We start from the raw sequence: 22,772 nt of genomic DNA on the forward strand, positions 1-22,772 counted from the left end.
CGGGATTTTTCTTCAGTCATAAAGGCCATTATGAAGACGATGGACAATTGTGGATCTGAGAATAGTATCAATGTAAATTTCCCCATTTTGAGACTGGTATGGAATTTATGTAAGAGAAAAAGGAAATATACAATGAAGTATTCAGGACTAAAGGCTATTAGGCATGCAACAGACACTCAATGATGCAGGAATAGAGGGAGGGGAAAGGAGGGAGAAGAGTAAATTTAGTAAAACACTAACGGCAGATGAGGATGAAATGCTAACAACTGGAGAATTTGGATTAAGAATATATGGGGGGAGGCCGCATTGTGGTGAAGTAGGTTTTGCCGCTGCCTGCGATGTTAGCAACCCATATGGATGCTGGTTTTGCTCCACTTTTGATTCAGTTCCCTGCTAATAGCCTGGAAAGGCAGCAGAAGATGGCCCAAGTACTTGGGCCCCTACCACCCATGATGGAGACCTGGAAGAAGCTCCTGGCTCCTGGCTTCGGTCTGCCTCAGCTTAGCTGTCACAGCCATTTGAGGAGTGAACCAGTGGATGGAAGATCTCTCTAACTTTGCCTTTCAGATAAAAATACATTTTTTAAATAGTGTTTTTTAAAAAGATTTTTTTTTATTTGAGAGGCAGAGTTAGAGAGAGAAAGAGAGAGAGAGAGAGACATAAAACGAGGCAGAGGGGCCGGCGCCGCGGCTCAATAGGCTAATCCTCCACCTATCGGTGCTGGCACACCAGGTTCTAGTCCTGGTTGGGGCACCGGATTCTGTCCAAGTTGCCCCTCTTCCAGGCCAGCTCTCTGCTGTGGCCCGGGAAAGCAGTGGAGGATGGCCCAAGTGCTTGGGCCCTGCACCCCATGGGAGATCAGGAGAAGCACCTGGCTCCTGCCTTTGGATCAGCGCGGTGCGCCGGCCGCAGCGCACCAGCCGTGGCTGCCATTGGAGGGTGAACCAACGGCAAAAGGAAGACCTTTCTCTCTGTCTCTCTCTCTCACTGTCCACTCTGCCTGTCAAAAAAAAAAAAAAAAAAAAAAAAGTAAAAACGAGACAGAGGTCTTCAAGCTGCTGGTTTACTCCCCAAATGGCCACAATGGCTAGGGCTGGGTTGACCTGAAGCCAGGAGCCAGGAGCTTCTTACAGGTCTCCTATGTGGTGCAGGGGCCCAAGCACTTGGGCTACTTTTCACTGCTTTCCCAGATCATCAGCAGGAAGCTGAATTGGAAGTGGAACAGGCATGACTCAAACCAGCACCCATATAGGATGTCAGCACTGCAGGTGGAGGCTTAACCCACTATGCCACAGCACCAGCCACAAATAAAAATAAAATTAAAAAAATTTTTTTTAATTAAAAAAATATTCTTGCAATTTTTCTATAACTCTGAAATTATGTCAAAATAAAAAAATTTCTATATACAAAGAAAGTAAATATGGCAAAATATTAACAATTACTAAATCTGGATAGTGGGCATATAGTGTTTGTGATACTCTTCAATTTTTCTAGTGTTCAAAATTTTTCATAACTAAAGAAAGTAATGCCATTATTTTAGAACAAGCCCCAGTCATTTCTGCCTGAAGGCCTGTTACCAACTTATCTTGCTCCTCTGCATTCTATTCTGCATTGTAATAGTACAGCAATTCTCTTAGATCAAGAGCCTACATGACCTCTCTATTTTATCAAATCCAGACAACTTTGCCTGGCTTTAAAGTTCTTCATAATCTAGTTATCTATTTTCAATTACTCCATAACACACTAAGTTCCAACCAGTCTAGTTAGTAGCTTTGGCTCATGACTGCTTTTCTTCACTTAAACTACCCATCCCTCAAAGCCCAAGCTAATGTCTCTGCATCTTAGCCTCTAACAGCACCTCTTGCTTGATACCTTACAGCAGGACAGTAAAACCCAAACAAACCACCAAGTCCATCCAAGTCCTCAAACTACTCAATAGCATTTAGTTTCATTTTTAAAGGAGCCTGAGCCCCTATAAATACATAGAATACTGGAACTCCAAGACAAGTAAGCCAGAAACAACAACAACATAGATCAAGTAAACTACTCTTTTGCTTAACAAATGAGGAAATAACAGTCAGAGATCTGAAATGACTTACACATGTTTACATATCTGGTAAACTGTAGAGACAGGACTATAATTCTCATCTCTAGCTCAACTGTCTTTCTCATGAATCACAGCAACTTCTAGTTATATGAAAGCAGTGAAGTAACCTGCTTTCCTAACAAGCAACTATTACTTTTCTAGAAACAGAAGATTTCTACTTAGTAACAAATATTACCCATATAGTTTCTCATGTTTGTTCCATATCATATGCTTAATACAATGCTGAACATATAGTAGCCACTTAACTATCTGATTAACATATCAAGTTACCAATTATTTCCATCTGAAGTATATGAATCGAATTTTAAAAATAAACATAACAATAAACTGATGTAAGAACTAAGAGGATTGTTTCGATTTATAAGAATCATGCGTAACCCACCTCTAAAATTCTATTAAAGCATACATTTCTTGTCTATGCACAATTCTTCCCTTGATTAGTGATATTGTGGAACAAAACCAATATAGTATTTGCTTTTCAAATAATAACAGAAAGCCTCCCTCTATGCCACGATGGCTGGAGGTCTTTTACTCTAATAAATCTTGCCTTATAAGTCTCAAAATAAATAAATAACATGTTTTATGTTAAATAATTATGTTTCAGGGACAGAATATAATCCAGGCAACAATGAACTGTGCTAATATAGGAATCTATTAAAGTAGTTATTTGTATCATAAAATGAAAAAAGATCAGCATTTTAATTAGAACAATTAAGACATCACATACCAAATAATGTAAACAAACAAAATACAGTGTTTGACCACAGAAGTAGAGATATTGACCAAATATTTTTATATAAAGGGGCCGGCATTGTGGAGTAGCAGGCAAAGCTGCAGTCTGTGACACTGTAGTATCCCAGATGGATGCCAGTTCAATTCATGGCTGCTTTGCTTCTGATCCAGCTCTCTATTAATGGCCAGGGAAAAGCAGCAGAAGATGGTCCGAGTGCTTGGGCACCTACAACCCAAGTAGGAGATTGGGAAGAAGCTGCTGGCTCCTGGCTTCAGCCTGGAGCAGCCTTGGTCACTGTGGCCACCTGGGGAGTGAACCAGGGTTTGGAAGATCTCTATCTCTCCCTTCCTCTCTCTGTAACTCTGACTTTCAAATAAATAAATCTCAAAAAAAAAAAAAAAAAAAAAAAAAAAAAAAAAAAACTTTTTAGTCAAGACTAATAAATCTTTTTTGAGCAAGGGATCATTGTATTTCACATGTTTGTGTGGGAAAACGTGTTACTAGTTTATGTGGCTTGAGTCTAATGATGTCTCACTTTTGTCCTAGAACGGGTGTTTTTCTGTCAATCTACTTTACAAGCTTGGGTGAACGTTTTTAGTCTGTTTTTAAAGTTAACTGTAAAATCTTTCAGTAGATATAGAAGATATTATCTCATTAACAAAATTTGGTTGACTGCTGTGTGGCATAGAAGGCTAAGCCTCCAACCAGCAAACCCTTGTGGGCACCAGTTTTGAGTCCTGACTGCCCCACTTTCGATCCTTCTCCCTGCTAATGAACCTGGGAAAGCAGTGGAAGATGGCCCAAACTGTTGAGACCCTGCACCCATGTGGGAGACCAGGAAGAAGCTCCTGGCTTGGGCCTGGTCCAGTCCCAGCTGTTGCAGCCATTTGGGAGTGAACCAGCGGATGGAAGGTCTCTCCTTCTCTCTCTTTATCTTAGCCTTTCAAATATGAATAAATAAATCTTAAAAAAAAAAGTTGGCAATAATACAGAAATATAAGAACATTTTAGATGTTATATTTAGCTATTTAGTTAAATTTTTAAATTTTTATTTATTGAAGAGAGAGAGTGTGAGAGAATGAATGAATATCAATCTCCCCTCAAGTGGCTGGCTCACTCCTCAAATGCTTGCAACATGGCTGGGACTGGACCTGACAAAGTCAATAGCTGGAAATGCAATTCAGGTCTCCAACATGGGTGGCAGGAACTCAACGACTTGAACCATCATCACTGTCTCCTAAAGTATGCATTAGCAGGAAGCTAGAATCAGGAACTGGAGCCAGGAATCAAAACTATGTATTCTAATGCAGGACATGGGATCTTAACCAGCATCTTAACTGCTAAGCTAAATGCCTCTGTCCCTGTCATCTTTTTTTTTTTTTTTTTTTTTAAGACCTTAGTTATTTATTTATTTGAGAGGTAGAGTTACAGACCTTCCCCAACCATTGGTTCACTCCCCAAATGTCCTCAACAACAGGGATTGGGCCAGGACAAAGCTGGGATCCCAAAACTCTATCCAGGTCTCCCATGTGAATAGCAGGGATCAACTACTTTAGCCATCATCACCTGTGTCTCCCAGAATGCACAATATTAAGAAGCTGGAACTGACAGTGGAGATAAGACTTGAACCTAGGCACATAAGTATGGGATGTGGTTGTCTTGGCCAAAATTTTAACCATGAGGCCAAATGTCCACCCCAGACAGGTCTGCTTTTATTAGTCATTACCATCATCATTATCAGTGTCTTCATTATGGTGGATAACATGCTATGTTCCCAACATTTTGTTTTAAGTATTATTCTTCACAACAATCCTATGAAGTCCATTTTCCCCAGTCTAATAAATGACAAATAAAACAAAACACAAACTGAAGCATGGTGAGGTTAAGCAACATGCCCAAGGATACACTACAAAGGGTAAAGTGAGGAATGAACTCAGAGTGGCTTTCTACTCTGATGTAAGAAGTCTATTATTAGTTAATTCATTCATCAAATATCTGAGTTTTACTAAATGCTTGGCATTGTGGTAGCAATGCAATAAAAATCAAACCTAAAACAGACTGACAAATAAGATCACAACAAACTAATAATAACTGAATAAAATTAATAGTCTCATAACTGCCACTTATAAATCTGAACTTGGGTGCTATAGATTTTTGGGCGATTTATTGGTACATAAAACAGTAAGAAGAACGACTTATGTATGAGGACTGCTCATTACTTAATCACCCTACTTCTTGTTTCTCCATCTTTCCAAAAAGGCCCATAAATTCTGCAATATTTTTTGTTTCACTTACAGCCTTCTATATAATATTGATATTGCATTTTTGAGAATTTGAGATTTCTGGGCAATAATTAATTTATATTTATTAATATTAATTTATATTTATTATTACGACACTAGAAAGTCTTATTGACATGGTCACACAGAGTAGGTTGATGGAAACTATGATCATACTTAAGGACAAATTAGTAATTGGCTACCTGGGATAGCAATTCCCAGGAATTCCCCTGGCTGTGGAATTAAGACAAAGATTACAAAGCTCAAGTGGCCATGTAATTTTCAGTATCCAAGGAAAGATGTCAAGACTAAAGAACTCTGACAGAATATGGGTGATCTCCACTCTACTGCCATCATACAACTAGGCCAGCAGCAGGGTCATGCAGGGTGAAATCAAGACCTCGTTCTTTATAGAATTCTTTATAGAATTCTTAGTCTAGACTAAGAAATCCCTTACGAGCTCAGCCATAATAGTCACTTCCACAAAGATAAATTTCCTCAAGCTGCTACTGTTGCTCAGATCCCAGAGATCAACTTGGTGATAGCCCACCACTACCAACATGTTTAAACCCACTGACTAGACATGTATGTCAACTTTTCTGTGTGTGTCCAATAAGGCACTGTAAAAGAGATCAAAGGCTGACAGTAACAGATTAATCAGTACTCTATTTTAATGTACTCTATTTTAAGAATACTTTTTAAACACTGATTTATTTCTTTTTCACTTTATTCTACACAATTAAATGTCAAGAAATAAATGTACTTCCTATTTAGGGATGAGAGTTCATTACATGCATTCCACTCCATATTTTAGTTCTATTGAAAATTTCTCAGCCCAAAATTTCTTAATGAGTATCCTAAGAATCTGGGGATATTTATTGGTGGGTGAAGAGGACCAGTAAATGAAGAAATTTACAACTACTACCATATGATAACAGCAAACAAGTCATTCTTTCTAGAAAGTTAAGATTTTCACCTCAATAATGATAATAAGTTCCTATCACAGATATGAGAACAAACAAAAATCCCAGCTACATTTCATGTTCTACTATTGTTATACTATTTTACCCTTCACAATCTTAACTGATCCAATTTATTCTACAATTTAAATAATTTTGTTTGAAGCACTGGGCACCAACATTAACTTTAAATTTTACTTCCTGCTACTTTATAGAATCTATATTAATTTCTTAACTAAAACTTAACACTTCACATAATACATAGAATAGACTTTGTGACAAAGTATAAATCTGAAGCCCTGGTTTCAAACATCATTAAAAAAAAAAAAAAAAAAGGAAAGTACCTTTTAATAGGGACACTTTAGCAAGAGATTCATTCAGGTCTTGCTCATCCATTTGGGCGTCTACAGAGGGGAGAAAAAATTATAATCAGTACTCAAATAAATCAGCAAGCTATCATTATCAAAATAACCAGAATTTATATGCATATTGTACCTGGATAGTTGAAAGAGTTTTAACAGAATATCCAAGATTCAAGGGACTGACTTGATAAAAGCAAACACTGCTTTTCTCTCAAAACACAAACTTTGAAATCTCCACGTACATGAAGCTATATACCTAAATTGTCAATAACATCTGTAGACTGTAAAACATCAGGTTAAATTAAAACTCACCCGTAGTGTCGTCACTGCTTTTTTCCTTGCTTGGACTCAGAGTATCTGATAAATCAGATTCCTTTGCTCTTGCCTGGTTTTCTACAGAGAGAATAAAAGTAAATTTCATTACAATTAAAATACCTGAAATTGCCCCAGGATATGAATGCTCAAATTCTGGTATGAAAAATACTTTAAAAACTAACTGAGATTAGTAAATCTCTTACTTCTTCACCACCCTAGTCCAAAACGGAATGCTGGTCATTACGTGCAGCTCAAGTAAAATTATAATGTGGAACATGTCTGCCGTGCAGAGGGCTGGGGCTTTTGTTCAAGGCTGTCTATTTGCCAACTGGAAACAAAAATGAAACAAGCTTTGCTAAAGTATTCAGGGAACCGCAACAAATATAGCAAAATTCCCAGGACAATGTGGACATTGTATGAAGATGATGAAAGAAAAAGGCTCTATTACATAAAAAAAATTAGCAAGGAAGTTGCCTTAGGAACATCTATACTCACATAATAAAACTTTTTTAAAAAATCACAACTATTTGATATAAAAGCATCATTTAAAATAAGAAAATTATTTGAGGAAAGGATTCAAAAAGTTCATGGAAAATGTATATTATGAAAAACTATGCATGGATTTCATGATTTTTTGGCACAAAAATAAAATTATTTTTAAGTTCTAATTTACATTAACTTAAAAAATTTATTTTTATTTATTTGAGAGAGACAGAGATCTTCATTTGCTGGCTCACTCCCCAAATACCAGCAACAGTCAGAGCTGGTCCACACTGAAGCCAGTAGCCAGGAGTTTATTCTTGGCTTTCCAAGTGGGTGATGGTAGGAACCCAACCACTTGAACCTTTCATTACTTTGTCTCCTAGAGTTCATCTTAGCAGAAAGCTAGAATAAGGAACAGCTGAGACTAGAACCCAGGTACTCCACTACGGAATGTGAGAATCCCAAGCAGTCTTACCCACTGTGGCAAATGAATGCTCTTGTACAGTTATAGGAGAGGAATTCAACAAGTTTCGGGGAAAAAACAGAATTAACAGAAAAAGTTTCTTTTGGTACAAAATGTTTTGAAATCCATATATATATATATATATATATTTTTTTTTTTTTTTGACAGGCAGAGTGGACAGTGAGAGAGAGAGAGACAGAGAGAAAGGTCTTCCTTTGCCGTTGGTTCACCCTCCAATGGCCGCCGCAGCCAGCGCGATGCGGCCGGCGCACTGCGCTGATCCGATGGCAGGAGCCAGGAGCCAGGTGCTTTTCCTGGTCTCCCATGGGGTGCAGGGCCCAAGCACCTGGGCCATCCTCCACTGCACTCCCGGGCCACAGCAGAGGGCTGGCCTGGAAGAGGGGCAACCGGGACAGAATCCGGTGCCCCGACCGGGACTAGAACCCGGTGTGCCGGCGCCGCTAGGCGGAGGATTAGCCTAGTGAGCCGCGGCGCCGGCCAAAATCCATATATTTTTTTAAAGATTTATTTAATTATTTGAAAGGAAAAGTTACAGAGAGGCAGAGGCAGAGAGAGAGAGAGAGAGAGAGAGAGAGAGGTCTTCCATCCACTGGTTCACTCCCCAGATGGCCAGCTGGAGCTGTACTGAGCAGATCTGAAGCCAGGAGCCATGCGGGTGCAGAGGTACAGGGACTTGGGCTATCTTCCACTGCTTTCCCAGGCCGTAGCAGTGAGCTGGATTGGAAGTGGAACAGCTGGGACACAAACTGGTGCACACATGGGGTGCTGGCACCACAGGCAGTGGCTTTACTGACTATGCCACAACGCTGGCCCCAATACTTTTTTTCATAAACTTTCTGAAGACCCCTGGTACATATAAATACAATGGGAATAAACCTTTTCTTTTTAAATTTAGATTTATTTATTTACTTGAAAGGCAGAGTTACGGAGAGAGAGAGAGAGATATTGTCTATCTGCGGGTTCACTCCCCAAATGGCTGCAATAGCCAGCACTGGGCCAGGATGAAGCCAGGAGCCAGCACCTTCATCCTGGTCTCCCATGTGGGTACAGAGGTTCAAGGACTTGGGCCATCTTCTGCTACTTTCCGAGTTAGCAGGGAGCTGGATTGGAAGCCGTCCATATGGTTTAGTGGGTATTTCCCCAATACCAACTCTATGTGGCCTATGCATTTTCTAAGATTCAGCTTAAGCCCCTGTACCTCTAAGGAAGGCTTCATTTCTCTAACAAGCTGTTCCTTTTTATTGCATCTTCTCTACTTTTTGGAAATCATCATGCTCTACATCATTCTCTGTGTAAATATATCTTTTTCCTTCAGGATATTATAAATTCAAAAGGAATGTTTCAAAAATATTGTTATATATTTATATATAATATTTATAGCAATACCAATCATTGTTTCCTAAGGAAACAACAGATGACGTATTATACATAAAAGGATGTTCACTGTAGCATTGCTCATTATTATTACATGAAATGTATTGTGGAACAAAAAATAGTCAATATACACTTATTACTAATAAATAAAAACTAAGTTATTTCTGGAGGTGGGGACATTTTGGACATTTACTTTCGTTTCTGTTTTTTGTTTTTTTCTTTCTTTGGATATTTACTTTCTAAATTCACATAATGATACTGTTACCAAGCAACAGGCCTGCCCTGCCTGTGTGCTACCCTTAGAAAAACATCAGGATATAAATCTTTGGATGAAGTGAAGGTTTATTATAAGCTTTTAAAGTGATGGAGGAACAAAAATCAAACCAAACCTATCTCCTTGTTCAGAAAAGTGTTCGAGAATTTATGGAGTTAGAGTAAACGGGGTACAACTGGTGCAACAACAGATGCAGAGTAAAGAAGTATGGAAAGTCCCTTGAGCACACACATTAACAAGTCACGCCTTTACATGTGTCACATGTTCAGGGTGGCTGGTGGAACATCAGCAGAGGTATGTCATTTAACATCATAAGGAACCATACGCTAACTCTCATGTCAGTCTAAATTGTTCCCTGCAGGCTCCAGTAACAATGTTGGCTATTGACGGTTCTGTCCAGTTTTATTAGGGAGCCTAAAAAGATAGCTCAGCAGATTTTTAGCAAAGATAACTATTATGGGATAACAAGTCACTATAACAGGCAGGCAAATGACAATTATGAGCTGTTAACGTATTAGGTAGCCAAGGGAAGCTTGTTGATAAGTAAGCGGAGAGGGCTTCTTTATTGTCCACAGTTTTGGTGTAAGTACATTTTTAAAAAACTTTGGAGTAGGCCAGTGCCGCGGCTCACTTGGCTAATCCTCCACCTGTGGTGCTGGCACCCTGGGTTCTATTCCTGGTCCGGGCACTGGATTCTGTCCCGATTGCTCTTCTTCCAGTCTAGCTCTCTGCTGTGGCCTGGGAAGGCAGTGGAGGATGGCCCAAGTGCTTGGGCCCTGCACCCGCATAGGAGACCAGGAGGAAGCACCTGGTTCCTGGCTTCGGCTCGGCCCAGCACGCCGGCCGTAGCAGCCATTTGGGAGGTGAACCAACGGAAAAGGAAGACCTTTCTCTCTGTCTCTAACTCTGCCTGTCAAAAAAACAAAAACACAAAAAACAAAAACAAAAACAACGAAACAAAAAAAACTTTGGAGTACATACAGTTTCATAATCAATGAAATTTCATACACATCTAAAACCATTACTGTCAAAATATTTAATACAATATTAAAATATAGCTTAAGGCTATAGCATATAAAAACATTCCTAATATTTATGGCTTAATTTTGAAATGGATGATGAATTGCAAGAAGTCTTTTACTTCTTTCTCACTGTCATTTGTAGTAAAGGTCAGCTGCTGAGTGAGAGGGAGCTTAGATTAGAAGTGAAGTCACTGATCACAGAAGGCCCCAGGAATCTAATCTGGAGCCTCTGCTGCATTCACAGTGTGCTACAATCAGACATTTCTGAATGTTCCAGTTATGATCACAAAGTTACTATCTCAAGTAAAACAGGCTAACACATCTCATCTCTATATATGGATAGAAAAGGAACTAGTCTGGAAGAAGAGAAAAGAAAACAGGAAAATGACTCTCTGATTTTTAATATTTTTGGCAATTTTATGATCAAGATATCAAAGTAAAGCAAGAGTAGTGTATTTTCAAAAGCATTCTTCTGGCTTAGAAGGAATTTTATTCTATATTTAGAGTGTGGGCTGGAAAGGCGAAACTGCCTCAAAAGGTAGGATGCCCAATCTTCCAACAAGATCTTACCAGGATGTATGTTCCATGAGAACAGGAGTTTGCATTTGTTTCATTAACTGCTGTATTCCCAGTACATACAACAGTGCTCAAAAGAGATTTAAAAAAGATTGAAGGTACACATCTACTTTTTAAAATTTTTTTATTTTTTGCCAGGCAGAGCTAGACAGTGAGAAAGACACAGAGAGAGTTATAGACAGTGAGAGAGACAGAGAGAAAGGTTTTCCTTCCGTTGGTTCACTCCCCTAATGGCTGCTATGGCCTGCGCTGCGCCAATCCAAAGCCAGGAGCCGGGTACTTCCTCCCGGTCTCCCATGCGGGTGCAGGGACCCAAGCACTTGGACCATCCTCCGCTGCCCTCCTGGGCCACAGCAGAGAGCTGGACTGGAAGAGGAGCAACCAGGACTAGAATCTGGGGTGCCGGCGCCACAGGCGGAGGATTAGCCAAGGGAGCCACGGCACTGGCCCACACATCTACTTTTGAATAAGAAGGCAAGCTTTTAGCAAGTCAAGTCATGATCCATCACTGTTATGTCCTGGTACTATAGTGATCACATGAAGGCAAACTGAATCTACTCAAGAATGAAACACAGGATACAATAAATAAATGGAAGAGTATCTACTCATTTTCAAAACTTCTATTTTGGGGCAAGCATTTGGCTTAGGAGTTAAGATGTTGGTCAATACACTTACGTCTTATATTGGACGACTTGGGTTTGAAGACTGGTTCCAGCCTCAGATTGGAGTTACCTGCTAGTGTAGACACTGGGTGGGACTGAAGATGGCTCAACTGATTCCCTGCCACCCACATCAGAGATCTGGATTTGGTCTCACCTAGCCCCAGCAGCTGTGGTTATTTAAGGAGCAAATCACCAGATGGTAGGTCTGTCAGCCTGCCTCTCAAATAAACAGAAATTTTAAGAAGCCAACCTATTCTTCAGTTATGAAGCAACATCTATTTTTTTAGTGGGTGAGCAAATGGTATAGTGGTTAAGATACTGCATGGAAGATATTCAGACCCCATAGCAGAGTGTCTACGTGTGGGTCCTGACTCCATTCCCAATTCCAGCTTCCTGTTAATGTGCATCCCAGGAAGCAGCAGATGATGGCCCAAGAGTCTGGGTCTCTGCTACCCAGATGGGAGACCCAGATTGAGTTACTGGTTCCCAGCTTTGGATTGGCCCAGTCCCAGCTGTTGTGAACATTTGAGGGGTAAACCAGTAGATGGAAAATTTCTGTCTTAAAAAAGTTCAGGGGCAAGCATTTGGTGCAGTGGTTAAGTTGCTGCTTGAGATGATGGCATCCCATACTAGAAATGCCTAGTTTGAATCCTGGCTCCTCCTCTTCCAATCCAGTTTCCTGCAGATGTACATCCCAGGAGGCAGCAGGTGAAGGCTCTGAGTCTCTTCTCTTTTTTTTTTAATATTTATTTTTTTAAATTTTATTTAATGAACATAAATTTCCAAAGTACAGCTTATGGATTACAATAGCCCCCCCCCCATAACTTCCCTCCCACCCACAACACTCCCCTCTCCCACTCCCTCTCCCCTTCCATTCACATCAAGATTAATTTTTAATTATCTTTATATACAGAAGATCAATTCAGCATATATTAAGTAAAGATTTCAACAGTTTGCACCCACACAGAAACATAAAGTGTAAAATACTATTTGAGTACTAGTTATAGCATTAAACACTTAAGAGTAATTGTGTATTAATTACAGAGTTCAACCAATAGTTTTAAGTAGAACATAAAAAATACTAAAAGGGTAAAGTATTAAGTTCTTTTTTTTCTTTTTTTTTGTTTGTTATATAGTTTTTTTTTTTATTTAATAAATGTGAATTTACAAACTGCAGCTTTTGTATTGTTGTGGCCCCCCCCCAACCTCCCTCCCTCCCGTGGCCCTCCCCTCTCCCACTCCCTCTCCCATCCCGCCCTTCATCAAGTTTCATTTTCAATTACCTTCATATACTAAAGATCAACTTACTATATACTAAGCAAGGATTTCAACAGGCTGCACTCACACAACCGCACAAGGTATAGGGTATTGTTCGACTAGTAGTGTTGTTTTAAAGTTTCATAGTAGAACACATTAAGGACAGAGATCCTACGGGGGGAGCCTGTACCCAGTGACTCCCGTTGTTGATTTAACAATTGGCACTCTTATTTATGACGTCAGCAATCACCCGAGACTCTTGCTATGAGCTGTCTAGGCTATGGAAGCCCCTTGAGTTCACCGACTCTGAACTTATTTAGTCAAGGCCGTATCACAGTGGAGGTTCCTTCCTCCCTTCAGAGAAAGGTGCCTCTCTCCTTGAAGGCCTGTTCCTTCTGCTGGGATCTTGTTCACCAGGATCTTTCATTTAGATTGTTTTTTGTCACCATCTGAGTCTCTTCTACTCCTGTGGAAGCCCCAGATTAAGTTTCAGGCTTATGACTTCTACTTAGACTAGCCCTAGTTGTGGCAGGCATTTAGGGAGTGAACCAGCAGCAGGAAGACCTCTCTCTCCTTGTCTCTTTTTGCCTTTTAAATAAATAAACAAACAAATAAATAAATCTTTTAAAAAGAGTCAGTATTGACTGACTTTTCTCTGTAGTACTTAACCATTCAGAGATATAGATACAGATATAGAATAAAATGGAAGGATAGCTGCTATCAGCATCAACATAAAACTGTTCTCAAACTGCAAAGCCTACAATAAGGTGAATATTTCACTGTACCTTTGAGAAGACATAATTATGTACAGGCAAAAAAATATACTGGCCATAAACCACTGCCTATGCCACTGGAATCATTTCCTGGAAAGAGAGTAGGGTTATACATCCACTGCTGGTGGGAATGCAAACTGGGAAAGCCACTATGGAAGACAGTTTGGAGATACCTCAGAAATCTGAATATAGCCCTACCACATGACCCAGCCATCTCACTCCTTGGAATTTACCCAAGGGAAATTACATTGAAAACAAAAGTGCAATTTGCACCTCAATGTTTATTGCAGCTCAATTCACAATAGCTAAGACATGGAATCAACCTAAATGTCCATCAACAGAAGACTGACTAAAGAAATTATGGGATATATACTCTATGAAATATTACACAGTGGTAAAAAAAAAAAAGAAATCCAGTCATTTGGCAACAAAATGGGGGAATCTGGAAAACATCACGCTGAATGAAAGAAGTCAGTCCCAAAGGGACAAATATCATTTGTTCTCCCTGATCTGTGTCGACTAACTTAGCACCTAAAAGGAAATCTGTAGAACTGAAAGTGACACTATGAGAAGCAATGACTTCATCAGCCCTTGTGCTGACTGTTGTGGAACAGCTTACTGTTTTATTCTTTTTAGTATTTTCTTTTTCTACTTAATACCATTGGTTGAACTCTTTACTTAACACAGAATTTTTCTTAGGTGTTTAAATCCAATTGAAAATTGATACCTGTCAAAAATAACAGTGGGAATAAGAGTGGGAGGAGATAAGACCAAGATAGAATTAAGTGTCAAAGGGATCACATAAATAAGATCAAGTATCTGCTAATAACAACAGATAGAATTAAAAAGGAGCGAATGATCCAACAAGGGAACTAGGACACACACAGACTCAGAATGGCAGATGTCCTAAACAGCACTCTGGCCTCAGAATCAGCCCTTAAGGCATTCAGATCTGGCTAAAAAGCCCATGAGAGCATTTTAGGCATGGAAAGCTAAAGACACTGTGATAAAAAATCACCTACATGAAAGATCTCTGTAAGTGAGATCCCAGTGGAAAGAAGGGGCCATCAAAGAAGGAGGTACCTTTCTCTGAAGGAGGAGAGAACTCCCACTTTGATTATGGCCTTGTCTAAATAACGTTGGAGTTTGTAGACTCAAAAGGCTTCCATAGCCTTGGAAGCTCATGACAAGAGCCTCGGGTGATTACTGACGTCATAAATAAGAGTGTGAATTGTTAAATCAACAACAGGAGTCACTGTGCACTTGCTCCCCATGTAGGACCTCTGTCCTTAATGTGTTGTACTATGAGAATTAACAGTAAAACTAGTCTTCAAATAGTACTTTATACTTTGTGTGTCTGTGTGGGTACAAACTTTTGAAATCTTTACTTTAGAGTTGATCTTCTGTATATAAAGATAATTAAAAGTGAATCTTAATGAAGAATGGGATGGGAGAGGGAGTAGGTGGTAGGATGGGAGTGGGGGTGGGAGGATGGGTATGGGGGGAGAACTGCTATAATCTAAAAGTTGTACTTATGAAATTTATATTTATTAAATAAAAACTTTCTATAAAAATGAATTAACATTTGTTGGACAAGAAGATGGTATTTCCTGCTTCAAAAGCAGTATTTCAGTAAATTTCCACAACAAACATGCAGGTTAAAAACTTTTTTTATTTGACAGAGTTATAGACAGTGTGAGAGAGAGAGAGAGAGACAGAAAGGTCTTCCTTCCATTGGTTCACTCCCCAAATGGCCGCCATGGCCAGAGCTGCCCCGATCCAAAGCCAGGAGCCAGGTGCTTCTTCCTGATCTCCCATATGGGTGCAGGGGCCCAAGCACTTGGGCCATCCTCCACTGCCCTCCTGGCCCATAGCAGAAAGCTGGACTGGAAGAGGAGCAATCGGGACTAGAACCCAGCACCTATATGGGATGCCGGTGGCGCAGGCTGAGGATTAACCAAGTGAGCCACATGCCGGCCTTAAATTTTTTTTTAAAGATTTACTTATTTATTTGATAGGCATAGTTATAGACAGAGGGAGAGACAAAGAGCAAAGTCTTCCATCCACTGGTTAATCCCCAAAAGGTCACAACAGACACAGCCAGGGCCAAGAACTTCTTCTGGGTCTCCCACGTGAGTGCAGAGACCCAAGCACTTGGAACATCTTCCGTTGCCATCCCAATGCACAAGCAGAGAGCTGGATCAGAAGAGGAGCAGCCAGGTCACAACTGGCGCCCATATACTACTGCTTTCCCAGGCCATTGCAGGAAGGTGGATCGGAAGTGTAGCAAGTAGGACTGGAAACCAGCACCCATAGGGAATGCTGGTGCCACAGGCAGGTGTTTAACCTACTACACCACAGCACCAGCCCTGCAGGTTAAATTTTTATTAATCCCATCTTACAAGTGAGTAAATTAAGGTTTTCCAGAGAGCTAATGGAATTGTTTGAGGGCATACAACTAGTTAATGCTTAAGTTATTTTCTTGTGTTCTTTCTGCTTTTACCCCCAGAACTACTGTAGACACATAAGGACTGCAAGCTGAGTCAGGACTCAGAAAGAAAGCACAGGCAACCTACAACTACATTTTGGATTAGATTAAACCTCTAGATGAAATACTAATACTGCTAACTGCTAGTAATTTTTAATTTCTAGCGGCTGATATTTTCCATGCAAAAAAATAATCCCACCAAAAAGGCACCAAGGAAAGCATTTTTTAAAGATAATTTAGCTCAACCTAAAAGAAAATATTTCACAGCCAGATTAAAACTATTTAGAATGTAACTTATTTCAGCCATCTAGTTTGTTATAAGGATTAGCATGTTTTTAAAGATTATCTGATGTGCTAGTAAAATGCTGTCTGCTGACAGAAAAATCTCTGAGTATATATAACTTATATTTGCATTATCTTTCTTGTAGGATGAATTCTATTCACTTACATAGATTTATTTGCCATAATTTATTTAATAAATACCATTATTACTGGATCCTTATGCTTTCCTCTTGTTGCTATTTTACTTTTGAAAATTTGTTTCTTTTCTTTTTATTTTTTGTTTTCTCCTGTCGTTTCTTACTGCTTTTAAAATTAGCACTGAGAGAAACAGGCTTGTCCATTTGTTCTTTAAGATAAAAACCCAGAAGTGGAAGTGCTGGACCAAAAGGCATATTGTTTAGGACTTTGAATACACAATGATGGCCAGGTTTTAAAAAGAATTTAGCAATGCTGCACAAATCTTTTCCAATAATTCCACCAACATAATTTCAAACACATATGTCCTAACTCAGTATGCATCAAACAGAGCACTAAGGTTTCAAGAAACTTCAATTAAAAGAAGCATTGATTTTTTTTTCTCCCTCTCTATTTGCACTTCAAAATGCTGGCTACTCAATCAGTTAATCTGAATAAGTATTTAGGTGGTGAAGTAAAAGCTATTTTAAAGTATGTTCTCATCTAACTTTAATAAGATGAAATAAATTGCCATAGGTACTAAAAATAGTTCACTGTTCTGAAACTCAATGCCTCTTGCCAGAACAATATTAGTGATGCATATTCTATGCATTCTTTCCCCAAATATGGCATCTGCTGTGCACAAAATTCACAATGGAAGCCACCAGATATCTGTAGTAATAACACCTTTCGAATATTTTAAAAAGGCAAATGAATCCAGTTACTTCAACAAAACAGAATGTGCTAACATTAAGCATTTCATTATCACTTGTTTTTACTAATGAAAAGGACTGCAAATCTAGTTTTAAATTTTGTATCAGTATAGTCTGGTGACAATATCCTCCAAATTTATTTGCCTAAAAGTGATGTTTTAAAACTCAGTTTTCTTCTCTAAGTCTGATGATTATTACAGAAAGAATTCACACAAAAAAAACTAGTTTCCGTTATAAAATGTAAAATTTTATACTCACAAAGCTAATTACTTCTGTTTAAATCAAACTGACACGACAAAAAATAATAAAATATTAAGACAGTAAAAGTCATGTATTTTAACGATATAACAATCCCACGATGCAATTATGATAATTTTTCACTTAAATTGTATGATAAAAGATTTACACTGTATTTAATTAGAATCTTGAAACCAAAGGTTGAAAATAAGACTGGAAGTGAAACAGAGCACAACAAGTTTTAAATACACAAAGAAAGCTGTATCAAGAATTAATTTTCAAAAAAATAATACAAATAGGCTCATCTTAAAAGAAAATTTCCAAGTAAGATATGTTTTAAAACCAAGTTCAACTAATTTATATATAATATCTGATACTCCTACTGGACTCATTTTGGCAGCAGTAAGAAATAAACTGATGGTTAAAATACTATGACCTTGAAAATATACACTTCATTATCCAACAGAGCTATCAAAAACGATAGAAAGAAACAGAAAACGAACCTTTTGCAAGCTTTGTTTCTTCTACCACTTTGGTTAGATGCCCCTCCACGATCAGCTTCTCTGCCAAAGAAAATAAACGTTAGTATCCAAGCCCATACTGAGCAGCATTTCCCTGAGCCCTGCAGTGTAACACATTCCATGACCAAATTTAAAGATGATAACATTACTCCTATGACCAAGCTTGAACAAAAACTTGAAGCTGGAAGGGGAACTAAGAGAACTCTAACTATGACAGAGCAATAACATTAACGCAGAAAACTCAGGGTAGGCAGACAATCTGCCTTTTAATTACATTTCACCTTACTTTAAAAGCCCAGACCCTTTTACAAAGGGCTTGGAAAAAACAATGCCATCTTCTTTTAAATCAAAGATGGTAAGCTGAAATAAAGCAATCCTGAGGTTTTAATTTAAATTAAGAAGCAACAAAAAATTACACTATACTAATAGTTTACTTTTCCTTGCTGACACAATTCAGCAGATATGCCTATGCTGTAACATATTTCAGGAAATGGAATCATTTTCGAAATGTGCTTTCTCAGTAACTTCTTTATAATTATTTTATTTGAAATAACATTTTCATATTCTGCATTTTACTCAAAAATATAATAAATCTTATTCTGTTTTTTCTATGGCAGTCAATCTTTAATTTATTCTTTTTGCAGTAGGTAAAAAATTTTGCTATTCTTTGGCTCTTCAGTCAACTGCAACTTGACCCACACCCACCATTCAACCACTGGAATTACTACTACAAGATCATCACAACCTTCTGTCTACCAGAGCCCAAAGCTCTTTTTCATGCCTTAGACCCTGTAGTATGTGGCACTGTGCGTTCTTGTCTTCTTAAAAACAAAAAGCCAAAGCAACAGGTTTAATTTTAAAAAATATTACTCCTACAAGATGTGTAATGTAAGCTGTCCTTGCTGTCCTCTGACCTGTTCCACTTCATTGCTGAAATTCACTTTATACAAACAACAACTTTTAGCCATTTTTCTAGCATTTACATTTCTATTTGTAAATATATTAATTAAAAAATTTCCATTTTACAAATGATTTATTGACAATCTTGCATACATGATTAAGCTTTAATATTCTACTGTCATCCTAATAAGCTATATTTTGCCAACCTATATCAGCATTTACATTGACTATTTTATGAGTCTTATACTATGATTTTATTTCTTTTCTTATGCAACATTTAGTATTTTTGTAGTTTATAATGACTCATGTTGTTTTACTACATTTTTATGTATCTCTCTCAAGCACAGCCCAAGTTCTTACAGAACATAAAACTTTTAATTTTTTGTCAAACATACTAGGTAATCTATCTACCTACCTACCTATCAACCCACCCATGATGCCTCCCTTCCCTCCGTCCTTTCATTTTTTTTTAAGATTTATTTTATTTGAAATACAGAGTTACATAGAGAGAGAAAAAGAAAGAGGTCTTCCATTCACTGGCTCAATCCCCAAATGGCAGCAATGGCTAGAAACCAGGAGCTTCTTCCGGGTCTCCCATGTGGGTACAGGGGCCCAGGGACTTCCATCCGCCACTGCTTTCCCAGATGCATTAGCAGGGAGCTGGACTGGAAGTAGAGCAGCTGGGATTGGAACCGGTGCCCATATGGGATGCCGGTGCTTTAGGCCTGGCCTTTAACTCACTGTGCCACATCACTGACCCCAGTACTTTGATCTTACTCTGGTCTGGGCTGTCTCCTGTGCAAAATCTCCTTTTCTCCTAGATTCTAAATATTCCTCTTCCTATTTTATTTCCTTATTTTATTCTATTACATCCTCTGATAACTTCCTGAAAGGGATGGCTAGAAGGTAAATGATTTGAGGACTGGCATTAGCTATGGCAAAAACACAGAGTTGTGATGCTGGCATCCCATAGCAGGCTGCCACTTTTGAGTCCTGGCTGCTCAGCTTCATGTTGATACACATGGGAAGACAGGAGAAGACAGCTGAAATGCTTGGGTCCCTGCCAATCATGTGAAAGAACAGCATGGAATTCCTGGCCCCTGGATTCAGCCTGGCCCCAGCCCTGGACATTGTAGCCATTTGGGGAGAGAACTAGAGGATGGAAGATTGATCTCTCTGCCTTTCAAATAATTGTCTTTGTTACCCAGTACACATGGTAGAAACTTTTGTGTTCAGCAATACGTGGTTTGCCTGTGCTTTCTGGGCAGCGGGGTGGACTCCCTAGCACTGAGGCAGGTCCATAGGACCAATGGACAGCATTTAAGAAACAATGAGTAAGTTGGTAAAGGCTCCATCAACCTAGGCTCTTGAGTGACCATGTAGAACAAGGTGTTCTTCCCTATCATGGACATGTAGCAGGAGTGAGAAATAAATGTCACATTAAGCCATTTAAGATTTCACGGTTATTTTACAGCAACCTTTTAATTTAGCTTATTGTGAATAATACGAGACCCTTTGTTTCTTTCTGGAAGTTTTCAGACTCTTCCCTTTATCCCTAGGGTTCTTATCTCTCCCCGTTCCTTTTTTCTTAATTGAGGTGACATTCACATAACTTAAAATAACCACTTAAAAGCAAAGAATTCAGGAGCATTTAGTACATTCATAAAGTTGTGTCACCACTACCTCTACCTAGTTCCAATATATGTTCATCACCCAAAGGAAGCTCCATGTGCATTAAGCAGTTACTCCCCCTTTCTCTCCCCAGGCCCTGAGCATCACCATGGATTTACCTATTCTGTATATTTCATATAAATGGAATAATACCTTGTGAGACTTCCTGCGTTTGTTATAGTGTATGACTTTTTAAAATATATTGTGCTGAACATTCAGTATGTATTTTTGGTTTACATGTTAATATCTTTCAATTTTGGGAATTTTCTTCTACTCTATTTAATTGATAAATTCTTTCATTTAATTGTCCCATTTTCCCCCCTAAGTTGCTCATACCTACCCCCTGCCATATCTGAAATACCCTAGTCCCTTATACAAACTTTCAGTCCTGCCTCTAGCACTATCCATGCACTCCTGCCCTCTCTCAGAAGTACTAAGTGCCTCTGACACTCAAGCCATGTTTTTAACTCGCTTTTCAATTTTTTTTACACCTTCCAAAATTTTGCTAGTATCTATTATCTGCTGTAGTCTTGTTTCCCATTCTCTTTGTCTTCCTGACCTCATGCCCTTTATAACCTTTTATTATGAGTGGGTTCATTCACCATATTTAATCAAAAATTTTCTGCACCCTTTGACTTCTAGCTACTAATCCTAATGTTTATACATGTTTGTGCCTTTCTTTGTTCTCAAGTCTTTCACTGCCATTTGCTCCTTCTGATTATAGTTTAATCGCGTTCAAGATTTCTGTCATCAAAAGAAATTATTTTTTAACAGTTTTAACTACCTGCCATACTTGAATAATTTCTAAATATTAATGCAAAGCCTAGTCATTTCCCTTAGGACCCAGGATCCTATTATCCAATTACTCCCCAAACATCCTCCCCTAGAAATCCCAAAGGGACTTGATCTCACAATGGTTGAAACTGAATTTATTGCCTCTTATTTTCCTCTAAATAGGCTTGATATCTCTACTCTCTTAGCTTCTATAGCTCTTCTTTCAACCTCTTTCAAAGCAAATTGCAATTATTCACTATAAGCATTATGCTGACCTTTTTCATCATACTACGAACTCCTTGAGGATATACACTCATTCCTTCAAATATTTACTATATACCAGGCACAGTAGCAGTCACTCCCATGGAGTACCAAAATAAACTGATAAACTTATGAATTTAGGGTCTAGTAAAAGTGGGGAAGTATCTTATTAAGCATTCAATTCCCAAGACAATTCTGACATATAATCAGTGTTTACAAATGCCTTATATTAAGTAGCAAACAATAAAATAACAGTGGTGCCAGTGCTATAGCATAGCAGGTAAAGCTGCAGCATGCAGTGCTGGCATCCCATATGGGAGCCAGTTCGAGTCCCGGCTGTTCCACTTCTCATCCAGCTCTCTGCAATGGCCTGGAAAAGAAGTTGAAGATGGTCCAAGTCCTTGGGCCCCCGCATCCCCATGGGAGTCCTGGAAGAAGCTCCTGGCTTCGGATTGGCGCTGCTCTGGTCATTGCAGCCAATTGGGGAGTGAACCAGCAGATGGAAGACCACTCTTTCTCTCTGCCTCTCCTTCTTTCTCTATATAACTCTTTCAAATAAATAAACAAACAAATGTTTAAGAAAAACAATAAAATAACAAAGACTTTGAAAATCTAGTTTTTATTATGCTGAAGATCTAAGTACCAACCTGTTTTAAAAATTATAAACACTATCATAAGCATGTAATTTATTGCTTACGGTTCTCTTACGTTTAGAAGAAATTGTGAAGTCCCTACAATCACTTTCAAAGTCCATATGATTATCTCAGAGGTCAGTCAACTACAACCCCAGAGCCAAATACAACGTGCTGGTTTCAGCAAAGTTTTATGGGAACACACCAAGGTCCATTCACTTACATATCACTGAGGCAGTCTTCTTCTTCTTTTTTTAAATTTATTTATTTGAGAGGTAGAGTTACAGAAAGAGAGAAAAAGAGACAACAGAGTCTTTCATCCACTGGTTCATTCCCCAAATAGCCACAACGGCCGGAACTGCTTCTTCAGGCCATAGCAGAGAGCTAGATCGCAAGTGGAGCAGCTGGGACATGAACTGGTGCCCATATGGGATACCGGCACTTCAGGCCAGGGCGTTA

The 22,772-nt window shown here is 38.8% G+C and overlaps 1 protein-coding gene across 50 annotated transcripts in view; it reads right to left on the bottom strand.

Annotated features, from left to right (window-relative positions):
- Positions 1 to 22,772, bottom strand: part of SLMAP (sarcolemma associated protein) — a 168,015-nt gene that overhangs the window by 25,198 nt on the left and 120,045 nt on the right. For 46 of the 50 annotated variants that reach the window (NM_001082348.2, XM_051851069.2, XM_051851070.2 and 43 more), the window contains 3 exons: positions 18,058 to 18,117; positions 6,753 to 6,833; positions 6,423 to 6,482 (listed from right to left, as the gene is read on the bottom strand). In NM_001082348.2, the coding sequence (NP_001075817.2) occupies positions 6,423 to 6,482; positions 6,753 to 6,833; positions 18,058 to 18,117 (201 nt within the window). Of the gene's footprint in view, positions 1 to 6,422; positions 6,483 to 6,752; positions 6,834 to 6,958; positions 7,095 to 18,057; positions 18,118 to 22,772 lie in introns of those variants that run through there. The other 4 variants (XM_070049788.1, XM_070049789.1, XM_017343640.3 and 1 more) reach the window with 1 other exon arrangement.

Source organism: Oryctolagus cuniculus, chromosome 10 (genome assembly GCF_964237555.1).
Source record: "Oryctolagus cuniculus chromosome 10, mOryCun1.1, whole genome shotgun sequence".
Taxonomy (NCBI): domain Eukaryota; kingdom Metazoa; phylum Chordata; class Mammalia; order Lagomorpha; family Leporidae; genus Oryctolagus; species Oryctolagus cuniculus.